Here is a 21,607-nt window from a genome sequence, read left to right as displayed (position 1 = left end):
TTTTAAAAAAAAAAAAAAAAAAAAAAAAAAAAAATAGAGGGGGTATAATAAAAGCACACACAAATATATAAATATAAATATATAAATATATATATAAATATATATATATATATATATATATATATATATGTATGTATCTATTTATTTAATTTCATGTAAGTGTTCATTAAAATCCCTTTGAATAACACCATTCAGATGACTATCCTTTGTATTTGTTTATTTTTTGTGGATAAACTCATTTTTAATTTCATCTGCAGTGAATAAGTGTGTATTATATATTCTCTTCATTTTTTTAAGAATAGGTGATAATTTATCATCTTTATTTTTCTTCTTTGGTAAATTTTCATTCATAAAAACATTATTTGTTGATTTTAATTTATATTCTTTTAAGATATTATCAAGTGAAGGTAGCGAGATTTCATCCCATAACATTTTCATATCATTTGTAATTGAATATCTTTCTTTTTCTATATGTTCATAGGATAGTGGGAAGAAAAGATATCCTTTTAGATTATAGAAACAGTTATCACATTTATTTTTTGCATATATATCACATACATTTGGTATATTTTTACATTTGAGTTTTCCTCTTAAATGACTATTATTAGTTCTTATACATCTTACTTTTTTTTCATATAATAATATATTTATCCATTTATAAACTTCTTTATTAGTATTTATTAAATCATCATTAATTTCATATCCATATAAAAATCCTTGTTTATTAATTTTATTTAATAAAGCATTCATATTTGTAATATCAATATATGGATTCATATAACATAGTCTTTTTTCATTCATATCAACTTTTATTTGTTTTGAGGAAGCTAAATAACTTAATAATAAATGATTATTAATATCGACTCCTTTAAAACCTAAATTTATTAACATATTTTCCATATGATAAAATGATATACCTTTATTAGCTGTTGTAGGATTATTACTAACATGATTATTATAATGTGACTTTAATATTGTTAATACTTTATGATAAAGAAATGAAAAAGGAATATTTTCATTTTTAAAAAATATTTTCAAATTATTTTTTAAAAGTTCTTTATTTCTTTGTATAAAATTATAATTATTTTTATCTCCATTCATAACACTACTACTGCTATTATTATTATTATTATTATTATTATTATTGTGAATATAATTTGTGCTGTTTTTATTTGTTAAATCATTCAATAAATCACTTGTACTCTTCCTATTTGTATGGGTTACATTATTCATACTATTTATATTTATACGGCTAGTACTACCACTTTTATTTATTTCACTTGATATACTAATATCACTTTTTTGACTTGTGTTACTTTTTCTGTTCAAGTCATTTTTTAAACTTATATCGCTTTTTACAACGCTATCAGTTTTTTGATAATTATCAATTTCTTTTATATTTTTTTCATTTTTTTCATAATTATTATCATATATATTATTATTATCTTTCATAATATTATCATTATTTACATTCTTTTCGATATTCTTTTTTTCTACACTGTTAATATTATTAATTGTTAAGGTTTTATGGTTATTTGAACAGCTACCTATATTTATTTTTATATTTTTACTTAAATTTTTTAAATTATATATTGTATCTACTGAATGTCTTTTTCTGACATTACTAGTTTGTACGTCATTCTTATTATCATTCGTAATTTTATGGATATTATCATTATTACTTATATTGATTTTTATATTATTATTATTATTATTACTTATTGTTTTTTTATTTAATTGGGATGCTATATCATTAGTTATAATATTTATGCTACTCCTTTTATCGACGCCATTTAACTTCATTCTTATTTTTTTATTTACAGAGTTTTGCATTTTATATAACAAATACGTGCAACATTACAAAAAAAAAAAAAAAAAAAAAAAAAAAAATATATATATATATATATATTTATATATATACAATAAAATATTCTTTTTAATTATGTATAATATATAAGATGTGAATGAAAAAAAAAAAAAATAAAGGAAATGGCAACATTTGAAACACACACACATACAAACAAACATATACATAAATATATATTAGATATACATATTTACAAAGTCGTATAGCTTTTGTACTGTGCTCATTTTTAATTACAAAACAATTAAAGGACGATGTAACAGGAAGAAAAAAAAATATACATATGAATATATATATATATATATATATATATATATATATATATATATATATGTATTTTTCCTTTTTTCTTATAAATTAATGTATTTAGTTTATCATCACATAAATATATTATATGTTTATTATTTTATCGTTTTATATTAATTTTATATTTGTTTGTGGATGGGGAAAAAAAACTTATTTCAAAAAATGCAAGTCTTTTTTTTATATAACAACTGTTTAAATTAAATTATCAAGGTGTACATTAACAAGTACTATAAAAATATATATTCGTATATTATGGTTTACATATCACTTATTTTTTTTTTTTTTTATTTATATATATATATATATATATTTATTGATTTATTTTTAATCATATACACATATATATTTATATACACATAAATAAAGAACTTTTTTATATTATATTTTTTTCATTTCCCCTTTAAAGAAATTAGAGAATGTCAAAAAAAAAATATATATATATATATATATATATTATATTATATTAAAAGAATAAAAACAAAACATTCAATTTTTCATAAAAAGGACGTAAACAAAATTTATATTTTAAAATTTGCTGGAAATGAAAAAAAATATCAATAAATATTTGTAATCATTTCTACATATATCTTCATATATATATATAAAGATGATATAAATAATCTGCGTTTTTTCTTATATATATATATATTATATATTACAAAAAGTTGTTAAATCGTAATAATATATATATATATATATATATATATTTTACTGTTCTAAATTTTAAATCGCTAACCTCTTAAATTTTTCTTTTTCTTTTTAATTTTCTTTTTAATTTTTCTTTTTCTCTTTCTTTTTCTTCCTTTTATTTTTAGTTCATTACAAAAGTTTAAAGTTTATAAATAAATATACATGTTTTAAAAAAATATTAATGATAAAATTTTCAGTTGTGAAAATATATATAAAATATGAAAAAAAAGGAAAAAAAAAAAAAGAAAAAAATAAATTAAGATTTCTTCATTTAAATATAATATATATAATGTATATATATATATATATATATATATATATAATATATTTATATATAATATATATTTATATATAATATATTTATATATAATACTACTATATTATAATAATATTTATAAATTATTTTTTAAAATGGTAATAAATATAATTATCTTATTTAATATAAATAGAAATATATAGAAAAATATAATCAATGAAAAAAAAAAAAAAAAAAAAAAAAAATAATAATATAGGTGCTTACATATAAATATATTTTATATAATATATATAAATATATATATATATATATATATATATATATTTTTATATATATATATGTATTTATTATATATTAATCAGAGAAAATGGTATTATTCAGATTACTGTATTTCATGTTCACATAATTATTTATATATAATATATATTATAATATTTTAGTATATAATATAATATCAATTTTTTTATATCTTATTTAAAGTATTAAATTTCTTATTAATTTTAACACTAATAAAAGATAATAAAGAAAAAATGAAATTATAATAAAATAAGTTTCAATAAAATCATGAGATAAGAAGTATGACAATTTTTTTTAATTTCATCTTAAATATGCTTATAATAATAGTTTTTATATAATATATTAAAAAAAAAAAAAAAAAAAAAAATTTATAAAAAATATGATGAAAGATAATATAAAATAAAAATAATGCCTATATATATACCTGAAAATATAAAATAGTAATTAAAATAAATATAATTGAAATATATATAAAATATTTTATGTGACGCCAAAAAAATTAAATAATAAAATAAAATAAAATAAAGGACACCTTAAAAACACACATACAAATAAATAGAAAGTGATATATATATATATATATATACATAATAATATAATCACAATAATTCTATATTATTATTGATGTATAATTTATATGAGAATATTTTTTTAATTTTATTATTTGACTACATATATATATATATATGATGTACAATAAAGTATTTAAAAATTCCTATTGTTTTTATTTTTGAAATATGGTACCTTTGTGTCTAGTGTAATCAAAGATAAAAAATAATTAAAAATTAAGAAAGTGTAAGTACATTACATATGGGGTATAATGACATAAAGAAAAAAAAAAAAGTAAAATATTTTCCTTAACCTTTATTTAAAGGTACATATATATTATAAATATATATATCATATATGATATATATTATATATTTGCGATATCTTATTTTTGTAGAATAAAAGAATGTATAGTTTTTTATATTATATTATTTTTTAAATTTAAAATATAAAAAAAAAAAAAAATAAAAATTTTTTTAAATATTTTTTTTTTTTTTTTTTAAAATGTTTTTTTTTATTTTTAAATTTTTTTTTTTTTTTTTTTTTTTTTTTTTTTTTTTTTTTATGTGGGTTGCCAATTGCCTCCTATTCTTTCAATTTTATTATTTTTCATCATTATATTTAAAATTGCTAATACTTCTTTTTGTGATATATGTTTTAATTTTTTTTCTGTTAATATTTTATTTAAATTATTAATAATTAAGAAAAGAGGAGTGGACGTATTTTTCCCAGGTTCTAATTTCATTTTGTTCATTCTTTCTTTTGTAATTCTTAAAATTTCATTTTCATAAAATTCGTAGGATTCTTCAAGATTTAAATTATCAAATGTTCGTCTCTTTTGAAGTGTTTTTTCCTCATCACTATCTGTAACTATATCATCCAAAAAGTAGTCTACGAGCTCATCTAAAAATAATAAAACAAATAAATATTATATTATATTATATATATATATATATATATATATATATATATGTACACATTTGTGATGGAATGAAAAAAAAATAAATAATTCCAAGTAATAATGCTACAGTGTGATATCTTATAAATTATACGAGTATATATGCATATTTTAACTTTTTTAATTATATAATTATACAATATATATATTATAATATTGATATATACGAACTAATAAACACTCATATATATATTTTATATATATATGTTTGTTTGTTTGTATGTATGTATATGTGTGGGTGTTTCCTATTTTTAATATTACTATTTTGCTTATTTAATTGATTATCATTATTTACTCCTATATTCGTATTAACACTATTATGACTTTTTTTACTATTATTAATATATAATAATAAATTCGTAGTTTTATTTTTTTTTTCTTTCAAATTTTTATTAAGATTTTGTTCTTTTTTTGTTTCTATTTTATTTATTTCTTCGCTATCCTCAACAATATTATTTTTGTTAATACATATGATATCTTTTACAGCTGTTTTATTACAACTAATGATATTACAATCATTATTATTATTATTATTACTTAATATAGACGTATTAGTATCTATAATTGTATTACTATTATCTTTATGTACATAATTATTAAGGTTCCTTATTTTTAAATCACCTTCAAAATGACTACTTTCTTTTACACTATTATAAATTAAATTATCATAGGTAAACGGATTATTATTATTGAATGACACATCATTATTTCTATAACATATATTATTATTATTATTATTTATCAACATCATTTCGTTATTATGTAATAGTTGATCTTCCTTTTGTTTAATCATACCCTTTTCAATAATAATATTTTTATCTACATCACTTATTTGTTGAACTTTATTATTATTATTATTATTATTATTATTATTATATAAATTACACTTTATATTTTCATTTCCTATACTATATATTTGCCTTTCATTATATACACTAGTTGTATTATTTAAACTATTTATATGAACATTATTTTGTAATAAATTATTTGTTTTTATTTTTTTGTGTTCACATATAATATTTGTATTACCTTTCCCTATATCCTTATCAAAAGAATCATAAGGATGAACATTAAATATTTGCATGTCCTTTTGATGCTTATATTCATTACTTATATTATCATGATGTTTATTCTCCTTCAGTTTATTTTCTTGTAATCTTTGAATATCCAAAGGTGATAATAAAAGCTCTTCTTGAGCACCTTTTATTATTTTGTCATCATGGACATCTGTAATATTAGGATCATCAAAATTTCCTAAGGAATATACATAAAATTGTGTTGTTTTATTATTCTTTTTGTTCATAACTTTGAATGAATTTTTGTGTAAAAATTTTTTACGTGATAATTTTTTTAACATATCTTTTATGAATTTTTCTGGAATATTCGTTTTTTGAATTAAGAAATCTTCTGTGAAAAATAATTTGATATACACATCATTAATATTTTTCTCATTTATAATTTTCTTCTTTTCTTTTTCTTCATACTCTTTTAAGAAATTCAATTTATAATAAAAATTTTCTTTAGATATTTGTTTATTTAAAGGGTTACTAATTTTTGTTACATCAATATTATCATTATTAAGATTATTACATATATTATTATTTGATGACACATTAATTGAGATCTCTTTATTTAATTCTATTATTTTTTCTTTCAAAGAATAATTTTTATTCAATTTTGTATATGAATTTTCTTCTGTCATCAAATTATGTTTTTCTTCTAAAATATCTATTCCTTCTTTATCCTTTTCGTAACTTTTTTTTTTTTTTTTTTTTTCTTCATTATTTTTTGTACCATATGGTATATATTCAAAATATTGTTCTATTTTTATCATATTAGTGCCTCCACCTTCTTCTTTTCTTTTCTTTTTTTTTTTGTTTATCACAGGAGGATTTCCATTTTTATAATCGTTCTCATTGTTGCTTGTTCTTTTTTGCTTCCACCATAGGATGCTCTGTTTATTATTATTATTATTATTATTATTATTATTATTATTATCATCACATATGTTATTATTATCATCACACGTTTTGTTATTATCATCACACATTTTGTTATTATCATCACACATTTTGTTATTATCATCACACGTTTTGTTATTATCATCACATATGTTATTATTATCATCACACATTTTGTTATTATCATCACGTATGGTATCATTTATATTACACCTTTTCATTTTGATCGTCTCCTTTTTACTACTAACGACGTTTCCTTTTTTAGAACCGATTTTCTTGGTGCCATTGTCCAAATCGTTCGAATTTTTTATCAAATGAAAATCGTAAAATATAATATTCTCATTCATAATTATATGCATAGTTTGATCCCTATATTTTTCTTTATGTTTATAATTAGATGATATAAAAGTATATTCATAATTATATATATGATTCATATTTTTAATATTGTTAGAAAATAAATTCTTTTTATATAAATCTATGATCTTATTTTCTAAATTACTCATAAATAAAAAGAATAACCCATCTGACAACTTCATTGTAAACATATAATTATTAATACATAAATCTATATAACACAATTCATATAAAAAAATTAAATATTTATCTGTATGTTCTATTTGATATATATTATTAATAGTATCAAAATATGTTTCTATAAAATTAGGAATCATTTTTTTTATAATATTCCCATCTTCTTCTTTTAATTTTTCAGGTTTCCAATATTCTAAATTTATTACTGTCATAGATAATTGAATCTTTTTCTTATTTATTATTTCTTCTTTTATTGAACTGTTATGAAATATATTATGAGAATTATTTATGTTTATCTCTTCATTATTATTTATATTATGCTTTTTCTTGTTCTTTATTATTTCAATAAAACATGTCTCATTTTTTTTTATTTTTCCTTTATCTTTTTCCTTTAAATTTGTATATGGATTTTTTAAAATTTCTTGTTTGTTTGATAGCTCATTACCTTTGGATACATTAATCATTTCTTCGTTCTTATTCTTAATAGTATACATCTTACTATTATTCTCATTATTATTATTATTATTATTATTGTATACGTTTATGTATATGCCATTTTTCTTCTCACACGTTTGTCTTATATCATGATCTAACTCACTTATTTGAACATTCCTGTTTACATATATAAGATTCAAATTATAATTATAAAACATATCTTCTATCATATTTTTCATCTTTCTTATTACGGAAAAATTGAAATAATTCTGCAAGTAATCAATTACAAATAAATCCCTTTTTAATATAAATATCTCATCTATTTCTTTTTTTTTTAATCTATAATCATCATCATCTGTACTTAAATCATCATCCATATAAAAGAAACAATAAGGTGAGTTCTTCGTTTCATTATTATTTTGGTTAGATGAGCATATTAATTTATAATTGTTTCTTTTTATTTTATCTTGTCCTTTTGAATTATTGTAATATTTTGTGTATATATTCAGATTAGGTGAGTCATTTCTTTTTTTTCTTTCCTTATCATTGTATTTATCATTGTATTTATCATTGTATTTATCATGGTATTTATCATTGTATTTATCATTGTATTTATCATTGTATTTATCTTTATATTTATCTTCATATTTATCTTTATATTTATCTTCATATTTATCTTCATATTTATCTTTATATTTATCTTCATATTTATCTTCATATTTATCTTCATATATATCTTCATATTTATCTTCATATTTATCTTCATATTTATCTTCATATTTATCTTCATATTTATCATTGTCTTTTATTTTATATTTATCGTCCTTTTCTTCATATGGCAAAGATAATACAAAAGAAGAAACACTAGTATCCAAATCGTGTTTATTATAATCCTTATCTTTATTTATTATATTTTTTTTTTCTTCTACTATTCCTTTTACATTTATATCAGAAATATTATTTATATATTTTATACCATTATATGCTCCTTCTTCTATTTCTCCTATTTCTTCTATTTCTCCCTTTTCATTATTATTACTTTTCTTATGTATAATTTGCTTATCACCTTCATTGTCATATTTAAAAAATTTTATATAACGTTCACTTCTTATTCTTTTATTACGAACACATTTAAAACTATCATACGTAGTAAATTTATTGTTAAATATATAGTTGTAATAAAAATAATCATAGATTAAAAGGTTATCATAATTTTTTGTAATATGTTCATTATGAGGATAATTCCTAATATAATTACTATTACCATAACTATTATTATTATTATTATTATTATTATTATTGTCATACTTAAAGTTATTTTCTCTTTTGTAATATTTCTTGAGAATGTATTTTTCAAAGTAATATGTGTTTATATAAAAATAAGGATTTATATACATATTACAAATATAATTATAATAATTATATAAAAATATATCTAATCCACCCACTATACTAATATATAATGGTAAACACATAATTTGTGTTTCCCTTTGTTTTCGCTCCTTTTCTCTTTCCTTTTTCACTTTATTTTTTCTATTATCATCAAATTCATAATGTGCTTTATATTTTATAAAGCAACATGAATTATCATATGGCATTTTTAATAGCCTAGAATATATTTTATATTCATCTTTTTTATTACCCATTCTATTTTTATATATATCATTATTATAATACTTATTATTATGTCTATATAAATATTCTTCATTTTGTACATAAAACATTTTCTCATCGTTCTTTTGAACATTTCTTATATCAGCATTACTTAAAAGAGATAAAAAATTCTCGCAATTATTATCATTTAAATTATTAATACAGAAACATATATTATTCTTTCTTTTTTTTTTTCTATTTACATCCATATTACATCTATCATCATTTCTTTCATAATTATTACCAACCTTTTTATCACCTCTCATCTTATCTAAATCGTTGTTCACATCACTAATGTTACAGCTGCTTGTATAGCTCTTACTACTAGTACTAGTACTACTACTACTACTACTACTAAAACTACTACTATTACTAAAACTACTACTACTATTAACATTAACATTAACATTTACATTTACATTTACATTATTTAATATATCTATATTGTTATAGTCTTTATATGAACCTATTGCATTTAATTGCATAATCTTCTGGTTATAATTCTTTTTTTTTAGATTACTTTCAAAATGTATAAAAGATTTATTAACAAAATAAGAAAATTCATCTGAACTATAATCTTCAAGAATTTGTTTTTTTTTTTTCTTTTCAAGCCCTTCATTCGAATTATCCAAGCCACAATTATATAACATATTGTATCTTCCATGTTCTTCGTATTTATCATCATTATTATTCTTATTACGATATATCATCTCATTTGATATATTATAACTTAATTCTTTTTCATCATATTTTGGTTTTAATGAATATTCCTTTATATTATAATAATTACAATCATTAATTTCCTTTTTTCTTTTTCTTTTTTCTTTTCTTCTGCATTTATCATCTTCCTTAAAATATAAATCATAATTATTCTTTATACTATTATTTTCATTGTAATTTTTTTTATTTTCCAATTTTTTCTTTTCATTGTTAATTTTTTTATCTTTCTTATAATATAATACACTTCTTTCTTTTAATTTTTTTATAAATATCTCTCTCTTCTGTTTTTCATACATTCTATAATTTTTATGCTTTACATATGTAGTCTTAAAAAAGACACGTGCATGAGAAGAGCAGTTACTATTACTATCACTAGAATACAAGTTTTTATATTTCAAGGATATTTTCTTAATAATTTCTTCATTCATATCATTAGAATATTTCATTAGGTTGATATGTTGTAATTTTTCATGTTCATTTTTTATAAGTTCTATATGGGATATATTATTATGATTAATAAGATTTTTTCTTTCTTTTCTTTTTTCTTTTTCGATATAACAAATGCTCTGTGAATATTCTTCATTAATATTATTATTATTATTATTATTATTGTTAGTATTATTATTATTATTGTTAGTATTATTATTACTTTTAGTCATATGCATATTTTCACATACATCTTCTGAGTAAACAAAAGGTGATATACCATCATGAATTTTATTAAAATCCTTTTTATTTTCTGTTCCTTCATTTTGATTTTTGTTTTGAGATAACAAAAATTTGGAACCTTTGGAATAGTTCCATACATGATTAAATATATGTGAAATAATTTTCCTATCATTAAAATATTTATTTAAATATGTCTTTAAAAATATTTTATTTTCTGTTTTTGTATCTTCATATATAAAAAGAAATATTTTATTAAAAAGATAAAAATAAAAATCATTAAATTTTTCTATATAATTTTGTAACATTTGGAATAATTTTTTCATTTGTTTATTTTTTATTTTTATTATTCTAGCTATTTTAATTAAATTAAAAATATAATTTATCATTTGCTCACTATTAATATTATTATTTTGTTCATAATATAATTTTTCAATTAATAAATAATATAAATTTTTATATATTATCAAAGCACATTTTTTCTCTTGTTTTTTTTTATAATTTAATAAATAAATTAACATATATGTAAATTTTATATCTTCTAATCCATTTTTACAATTCTTAAAATTTATTACAGCATCAAGTAAACACCTTTTTTTTTTATCTAACATATGATTTAAATATCTTATCATAATATCAAATAAAAGTTTAATCAATTCTGCTTTATCACATAAAACATCATCACAACAATTACATTCTTTAATTTTAAAAAAATTATTGTCTTTTTTATATATATCATGTATATTTATATTGTTTCCATATGTTCCTATTTGCATATCATATATATCTCTTTTTTCTACAAGTTCGTAATTAAAAAATATATTATCTTCAGTATCCTTTAAAATATCCTTCTTAAATGAACAATCATTCAATTGTAATATATATAAAACAGATCTCTCATATGATTCGTTTCCATGAACCTTATGAATACTTATATTTAAATATTTATATAAACATGTATTCTCCTCTTCAATACAGCATTCTTCCTCATCATGTGTAAACAATTTTTTATTATCCTCATTAGAAAATAAATATAAATAATTCTTACATTTACTTTCATCTATATCTAAACTACAATTATTTAAAAAGGAAAAATTATAATCTAAATAGTTATTTAAAAATATTACCAAATTGTACGATATATTTACTCTCTCATCTTTTTCAATCTTCTCTTCGTTTCGTCTCCTTATAAAACGTACCCATATATTATCAACATAAGATGATAAATCATTTTTTTCTTTCTTTTCTAATAACCATAAATAATTTCCTCGTTTACTATATCTATTCTTCAAATACACATAACATTTGTTTTTCTTTCTATTCATACGTTCAGAAATATTACTTTCATCCATATATATTTTTTGTTCTACACATTTCTGTTCTCTACTTTTATATTCATCTTTCTTTTTTTTTTTTTTTTTTTTAGAGAAAAGAGAATAATTCTTTTTATTATTAAATATGAAATCATTGAAATTATTAAATATGTTAAAAATATGATCATCTTGTGACATGTTAATAAAATGCCCATCTCTTAATCCACATAATATATCTAAAAATGAATGGAAATATAATAAAAAGCATAGTAAAATATTACCTATATAATGTTTATTATTATCATCATATTTCTCTTGGATATCTTTTAATTTCTCTTCATATAATTTCTGCATTATATCTTTAAGAATATGATCTAAATTTAAATATTTAAATATATCAGCAATAACACATAAATGAATATATTTTAAAGGTATCTTATTATAAATGTTTGTATTTTTTAAAATTTTTATTAAAAATTTTCTTTTCTTTTTATTATGTTCTTTCTTAATTTTCCTTTTCCATTCTTTATCCTTCGGATTTATATTATCCCACATTTCTTTCGAGGCATCATCACGGTAGTTACTACAACCAGAATTGTATTTATAACAATCATATTTATCATTATAGTTCTTCTTATTATTAATGTAGTCATCATAGCTACTATTAGTAGTATGATCCCTATTAATTCTCATATTATTATGCATCTTATTCCTACACATTACAGAATTATTATGAACAATGTCCTTTCCTTTTTTACTTTTTTTATTACCCATATGAATTTTACCATTTGAAAAATCGCTCATTTTTGATTTAACACCGTCAGAATTATTAAGAAGAAAACTATCATGAGGGTTATAAGAAAAATTATGCTTATTCATAAAATCAGAAGCTTCTTTTTTATTATAATCATTATTTCTTTCATGTTTGTTTTTTTCATTATCACAATATTTATCTCTTTTTATGCTATCATTTATATTATCATAAATACGGTCACCATAAATATGGTCATCATAAGTATGGTCACCATAAATATGGTCATCATAAGTATGGTCATCATAGTTATGATCATCATCTTTATGATCATCATCTTTATGATCATCATCTTTATTATCATCATAATTATTATCGTCATAATTATTATCGTCATATTTATTATATGTTGTCATATTTTCATTGTTTGAATTTTTTTTTTTTATACAAAATAAAGGATACCCATACACATAATTCAAAATGGAATTTCTAAAAGAATATTCATTTTGACTTAAATAATGAAAAAACATAAAATTTGTATTTAAATTCATATACTCATATTTAAACATGTCTTTACTTACTATATTACTATCAAAAGTATTGAATATATATGGAAATACATATTTATTATCATCAATAAATTGAATAACGATTTTTTTTATTTTCCTTATATTTATACTTTCATTATCAATATTTTTTATATATAAATTTTCATCCTCTTCTTCATTTTCTTCTTCACATATAAATTTCCTTTTACGGTTGGTTTTCTTTTTCTTCTCTATATTAAGAAATAATTTTATATTATCATATTTCTTTATATTATTAGAATGAATAATTTCATATACATTAGATAATTGCTCAAGTATTACATTATCATTTCCTTCTTTTTCTCCTTTCCGAACTCTTTTTATTTTATTTTTATCTTGTAGAATACATTTCCCCTTTAATTTTTGCATTAGAATATTTAGGATGTCTTTTAAAAACCCATCACTATTATAATGATCAACGTTGTTATTATTATTATTATTATTATTATTATTATTATTGTTGTTGTTGTTGTTATTTTCATTATTATGCTCTTCTTTATATTCGTCAACCTCTTCTCCTTTTTTATTTTTTTTTCTCATTAGAACGCGCATATCATATGTATCATTGGTCTTTTCATTTTTACGGCTTAATAAATTGTAAAAGTGATTCTTATACAAATAAGAGTTGTTCTTATGGATATTAAACATCCCATATTTACTACACTCCTTATGATTATCATTATGATTATCATTATGATTATCATTATGATTTTCATTATCCATATGGTTGTCCTTATCATTATCTTTGTTTCTATAACCACACACACGTGCAATATATTTTAAATATAGAATAATATCTTCACTTGTTGTTAAATAATTTAAGCCGAATTTTTCTAAAAACATTTTTTTTTTTTTTTCAAATATAAAATCCTTTTCTATTTCGTTTTTATTTACATTATTAGATAATTTATTTAGGGTTCTTTTTTTAATTAATTTTTTTCTACAATACTTACTATATTTTAAAATTAAACTCCATAAAATATTAAAAAGAAACACAGGATCTTTACAATTATTAACCTTTAGTAATCGAAATAAGATACGGAAAGATTTTTCTACATTATATATTTTTAAATTTACATAATTATTTATTAAATTCATACCTTTATTAATAAATTGTATTATATCATTATTTATAAAATATTTCATTCTTTTTATAAACACATAATTATTATAATCCCTTGTTCTAAATAATATATTATCATTATTATTATCACTGTTATTATCACATTCGTTGTTATTATATATATAAAAATTATCATAACTTGATAAGGAAAAAATATTTTCTAATATTTCCTCCGTTCTAGATATATTAATATATGTATTATTACATTCCTTTGATTCAATAATTCTAGTATCCTTATAAGTCTTATCAACAAAATCGTTATAAAAAAAATTAGATGACATAGAAAAAAAATATTCAAATAAAAGTATAATATCATCAAAATATTTTTTTAAATATATATATAAATAATCTTTTAAAATATTTATATCATATATTAAATAATTAGTTCTTTCATTCTTCTTTTTATAATATTTATCTATATTGAAAAAGTTATCTAACATCATTTTTCGTTTTCTTATTATATCCTCATTTAGTACTGAATCACAATTTATACATTTATCCTTTTTATTATATTCATTTTTATTTAATTTTTCAAATATACAATTATATTCCGAACTCTTTTTTATTTTATTACATGTCTTATTTTTATTATTCATATAAAATAATATAGAATTACTATTCTCTAATCTCATCGATTTCTCATCCATAATAGAGCTTACATTCGTCTTAAAATCATTGTTACTACAAGATGTATTAGAACTTAAATTATTACAACATATATTTGATGTATCCTTTGTACAAACACTGTTATTTGGTATGTGCTCATCATTAAATATATTAAGTGTATAATTAAATTTGTCACTATGTGGAATGTTACTTTTAGGTGCGTTACTACTATGTAAATTACTACTATAAACATTACTACTATAAACATTACTACTATAAACATTACTACTATAAACATTACTACTATAAACATTACTACTATATAAATTACTACTATAAAAATTACTACTATATAAATTACTACTATATAAATTACTACTATATAAATTACTACTATATAAATTACTGCTATATAAATTACTGCTATATAAATTACTACTATAAGGGTTATTATTTTGTGGATCAATACTATATGCGTTACTACCCGGAGGATTACTACTTGGGGGATCAGTACTGAGTGCTTGACTACTAAGGGGGTTACTATCATATTTATTACTATCATGTTTATTACTATCATATTTATTACTATCATGTTTATTACTATCATGTTTATTACTATCATGTTTATTACTATCATATTTATTACTATCATGTTTATTACTATCATGTTTATTACTATCATGTTTATTATCTTTATGTTTATTGTCTCTATATTTATTATCATTATATTTATTATCATTATAAGGGTTACATTCTACAGAATTACTTCCAGGGAGATTATTATCATGTTGGTTATTACCTTGAACATCATTACTATAAACATAGTTATCTATTGTGTTACTATTAAATTCATTATTATTATATACACATATATCGCTCATGTCCATATTACTTATATCCATAATACGGACATCCCCTTTTTTTATATGTGAATAGTTTTCCTCTTGCTCATTTTCATTTATATGCCTTATATTTCCATTATTAGAATGATGAAATAAACTAGTATCACCTTTTAATATTTCAATTTTATGTTTCATCACATTTTGTACATTTATTTGTTCTGACGTTTTACATGGAATACAAAGACATATATTTTTATAAAAAAGATTCAAATGATCATTAATATTTTTCAACATACTAAATAAAATATTCATAATAATTTGATCTTGATGCTTCACAGTTTTTAATAAATTTATAAAAATATTATAATAATATTCATAAGTTTTTATTTTCTTCTTATTCATTTTCTCTATACAAATATAATTTCGCTCATTAATTTTTTTAACTAACTTTTTATAAATTTTATTTTTGTTTTTAACAATTTCGGAAACTTTTTCTTTTATTTTTATAATATTTAATATTTTTATAAAAAAATTCTTGTGCACACCCTCACGAAAAAAAAAATCCTTCTTCATTTTATAACTATTATTACTATTACAATTATTATTATTATTATTATTATTATTTTTTTTTTTTTTTTTTTTTTTTTTTTTTTTTTTTTTTTTTTTTTTTTTCGTTAAGTTCTTCTTTTTATTCTTTTTATTCTTTTTAGTTTTCTTCCTTTTCCTATTATCTTCAAGTATTTTTTTGTTACGTCTCTTTTCCGTCTGTTGTATGTTACCATATATAGGTATTAACGAATAATAAGAATAGACCCTTTTTTTTAATTGTCTTAAATATATCATTCTACTTTTTCTTAATAATATAAATTTGTTTATTTTGAAAAATATATCTCTAGAACTATTATTCAAATTATTATCATTATATATTTTTCTAGATTCATTTGGTACTTCTTGTATTTTTATTATTAAAGAATGAAATGTCCTTACATACTTTTTATATCTGTTCATTTTCTTTTTCATTTTATTATTATACCTTGGAATTTTCAATTCGTATTTTTTACGTCTTGGTTTATAAAATCTATTCATGTTTACATATAAATCACGACGTGAAAAATATTTTAATGTGTAAAAATCTAATGAATATAAAAGAAAATTTTTTTTTAGAATAGATGCATATTTTGAATTTACAATTTTATTATTATTTAATGCTTTCCTTCTTTTATTATATTTATTATATATATTTAGTAAATAATTAATAATAGGCTCAAAATATATTTTCCTTTTTTCTAAAGTATACTTAATTAATGCTTTTATTTCTTTTTGTATTTCTTTATATTTTTCTGCATTTAAAGAATTGAGTAGCTTCTGATATTCTTTCCCTCTTGTGCTCATTTTATAATTATATTCATTATTATGATGATGATGATTATTATTATTATTATCACTATAATAATTATCATGGTCATGTTTATCAAACCATAATTTTCTCATCAATATCTTTAATAAAAAGAAAACAAACCAATCTAACTTCTTTTCCTTGAATAGAAAAATGTTATGATTGGTATTTTTATGAAATAAAAAATTATACATATTATTATTATTATTATTATTATTATTATCATTATTATTATTATTATTATTATTACTCATATTAACATTATTCGTTATATTATTATTTTTATTACCATAATTTAAATCATCATCTAAATTAGAATTTATAAAATGAAATGTATCATCATTATTATTTTTCATTCTAGTCATTTCATAAATATTATTTTTAAAAAAATGACTTAAGTTATTTCCCTTATGCTCAAAAAAATCACCACTCTTATCTTCACTTTGATATATTTGATGGATATTAATAAAATTTCCTTTTTTACTACAAAGTTGGTGTTCATTATATATATATTCATTTAATTTCTCATACAAAGAAAATATATGAATAGAATATAAATCAATATCTTCATAAAGGATTGTTAACAGTTCTATAGAAAAATTTAATAAAAGATAAAAACGCATAATTGTTTTTAAAAATATATTATCATAATTACTTAAATAAATTTGAACTTCATTTATATGATAATTTTTAATAGGATTATTGAACATGTCTTTTAAAATAAATTCTTTATCTAAAATTCTACCCTTTTCTAAAGTAGGGGTTGTAGGAATTGTCACATGTTTTTCTTCTTTTTTATTAATATTGTTTTCATCACAATTTTTAGATATTTCATTTATTTTTATATCTTTCTTAACAGTTGTTTTCCTTATAATTTGAATATAATCATAAATAGATTCATAAAAATTTTTATTAGAATTATAAAATGTTTTTTCATTCGCCCTTTTATTATATGGGTATTTATAATCAAAGTTTGTTAAATACTGCACATTTATTATATTCCAAAATTTTTTTACTTCTATATTTTTAAAATAATCTTCAATTTTACATTTTATATAATTAATTATATATAAATCAGTTATTTCCTCTATAACATTATCATCTTCATCTAAATTATAATTAAGTGTATCTTTATCTACGAATAATAAGAAATCTGCATTATTATATCCATTTATTATGTGTGTAGAAGTATTTTTATAAACAGGGGATTTTTCTTTTGGAATTTTTTCAATTTTTCTTTTTGATTCAATGTGTTTTATTTTATTTGTAAAAGAAGATTTTTCCTTAGGAAAAAGAAAATTAATATTATTAAATATATCCAAATTTTTCTTATTAAATATTGCATCTGTTAAGGTATTAATGCATTCATTGATACTATATCTACTTTTTTCATCACAAAATAAATTATTTGAGTTATTATCCGTTTGGCCATTTTGTTCCAAAAAAATCTTTTTTTTCTTAATTTTAATATTATTATTATTATTATTATAAATATTTATTGCATACTTTACCCGTTTACACCATAAAATTAACACATTAGGAAGATATTCATTCTTCTCTTTTTTTTTACACGTGTGCATAAATGTGTGTTCACTATCTGTTTTATTATAATTATGTGAAGATATTTGTTCTTTATAATCTTTTTTTTTTTTTCTCCTTGCCTGTTCAGAATTTTTTTCACTCAGTTCAGAAAAGTCATAATTTTTATGTTCAGTACAGGTAAAATTTTGATTGTCAGCCGAAATGCATTTTTCACAAAAGTTATTATTAAAACTGAAATGAAAAGGAGAAACGATTTTATCAAAGGATAAATAAAGATTGTGGATATTTTTACCTATATTCTTTAAATGATAAAATAAATTACAAACGAACAGGTTTATTATTACAAGGATAATTTTACTATTAATATGATTTATATATTCTTCCTTTATATAAAGAACATTTTCATTATCTATTCCAACAAAACATTCCATCCTCTGTGTCCCTAATTCATAATTTAGGAATACCTTATTTAATTCTTTTTTCTCGTTCATTTTTATTACATTATCATAGTTATGAATAGAAAAAGTATAGGACTCATCAAAACCATTATTACTTTTTAAATGTTCATTAGTTTTTTCTTTATTTAAAAATATTGCAGGTTCATTTCTTTGGGACTTTGGTATATTCTGATAAAAGTGTGTTGTTCTGAGTTCTTCATCATAATTGATATTATTCATATGTTAATAGAATAAACTTCAAAAAAAAAAAAAAATAAAAAAATAAATAAAATTAAATAAGGGACATTTATTTATTTTTTTTTTTTTTTTTTTTTTTCCTTTTTAATGATATATAAAATATATCACTCATTAGAATTAATTACATATATATTACATTATGAAATTATAATATTTATGTAAAATATTTATTACATATGAAATTATATGTTTTATTTAAGAAACCAGAAAAAAAAAAGATTTTATTTTTCTTATATAATATATATGTGTATAATATATATGCACATTTTATTTTTATTCTTTATTCCTTTTGTATATATATATATATATATATATATATATATAAATATATATATTTTTTCTCTATTGATTTTTTTCCTTTTTATTTATTTTAAGAGATCTATATATGTAGTAAAAATATATTATTAAAATTAGTATTACATACCACATATATATATGTATGTATAATATTTTTTATTTAATATTAAAATCTATAGAGAAAATAAAAAAATTTTAATATAAAAAATGGATTATAAATAAATCCTTGAAAAAAAGTTTACTTTATATTCTTAAGAAATTTACATAATGGTTTGTATTGTCTAATGGATATAAATATAGTATGAATAAATATTTATACAACAATCGTATAATTTTTTTTATTTTTATTTATTGATGCCCATTTATACATAATTATAATATTATATTGATTATACAGTCTAAATTAATATAAAAAGAAAAGATAAGGTACCTACAAAAATTATTTTGTTTATGTATATTTTAACAAAAAGAATTTTAACTTCATTTGTGAGATATGCCACATTAAAATTTTTATAATAACAATATATATATATAGTTGGAAGAGTAAATTTTAAAAGAACATTACTTTTGATTAATGATGGCAGACATTTTCTAAAAATAGAATGCTTTTACCTGTTCACATAATATTTATATTTTCAACTACATATATATATAATATATAATTTATAATATAATATAATATAATATAATATAATATCGTGTTTATTACATTTCTTCAATATATTTTATTGAATGGGAAATATAAATACTTTCCTAACATTTATATAAAATGTATTATACTATTTAAAAATAAAATAAATAAATAAATAAATATATATATATATATATTTTATAACAAAAAAAAAAAAAAAGTAATGAGCATATATGTGTATACTTACATATGTAAATATTATATACATTTGAGATACTTTTTATTTAATGGTTTAAGAAAAAAATTTTGTTTATGCAATATTACTATTATGAGCATATTGTATTTAATTAAAATTTTAATATATATAATAATATATATTTTTATTTTCTGAAAAATTTAATCATTTTTATTTTTCCATTATGTAACATCGTAATTATAGACAAGATTTAAATTAACCAAAAAAAAAAAAAAAGAAAAAAAAAAAAAAAAATGAAGTAATGTCGTATTGATATGTATTTTAATGTTATGTGTATGTAAAATAATTAATATGCATTCAGAATGATTAAAAAATATATATAAAAAGACATGATCATAATATATATATATATATATTATCAATACGTTTAACATACATATCTTGAGTAAAAAAATAAATAAGATAAAATTAAGTAAAATGGATGATAATAATAATTTTATAGGTTATTAAAAATACATATTAATTTCCTTGTTTTCTCATTTATGCTATTTTTTTTTTATATTTTAAAATATCCTCATATATTTATACATAATATATAGAATATAAGAGAGAAAAAAAAAAAAAAAAAAAAAAAAAAAAAAAAAAAAAAAAAATTATATAATAAAAAAAAAAAAAAAAAAAAAAAAAAAAATAAATAATAATATATCTTTTATTTTTTTCATATAATTTTTTTTTTTTT

At 18.4% G+C, this 21,607-nt stretch overlaps 2 protein-coding genes across 2 annotated transcripts; both read right to left on the bottom strand.

Annotated features, from left to right (window-relative positions):
* Positions 1-216: 216 nt before the first annotated feature.
* On the bottom strand, positions 217-1,833 carry PRSY57_1325700 (hypothetical protein; the record flags this gene model as incomplete). Its single annotated transcript, XM_012909193.2, has 1 exon — positions 217-1,833. The coding sequence occupies one exon, from the start codon at positions 1,831-1,833 to the stop codon at positions 217-219; it is 1,617 nt and encodes a 538-aa protein (XP_012764647.2).
* Positions 1,834-4,524: 2,691 nt separating this feature from the next.
* Positions 4,525-19,726, bottom strand: PRSY57_1325600 (hypothetical protein; the record flags this gene model as incomplete). Its single annotated transcript, XM_020115168.1, has 2 exons — positions 4,525-4,865; positions 5,182-19,726. 2 exons carry the CDS (start codon positions 19,724-19,726, stop codon positions 4,525-4,527), a joined length of 14,886 nt encoding a protein of 4,961 aa, XP_019970091.1.
* Positions 19,727-21,607: the final 1,881 nt, after the last annotated feature.

The sequence above is a fragment of the Plasmodium reichenowi genome, chromosome 13 (genome assembly GCF_001601855.1).
Source record: "Plasmodium reichenowi strain SY57 chromosome 13, whole genome shotgun sequence".
NCBI classification, from domain to species: Eukaryota; Apicomplexa; class Aconoidasida; order Haemosporida; family Plasmodiidae; genus Plasmodium; species Plasmodium reichenowi.
Note: the sequence above shows the minus strand (reverse complement) of the source record. Positions and strands in the feature narration are given on the sequence as shown.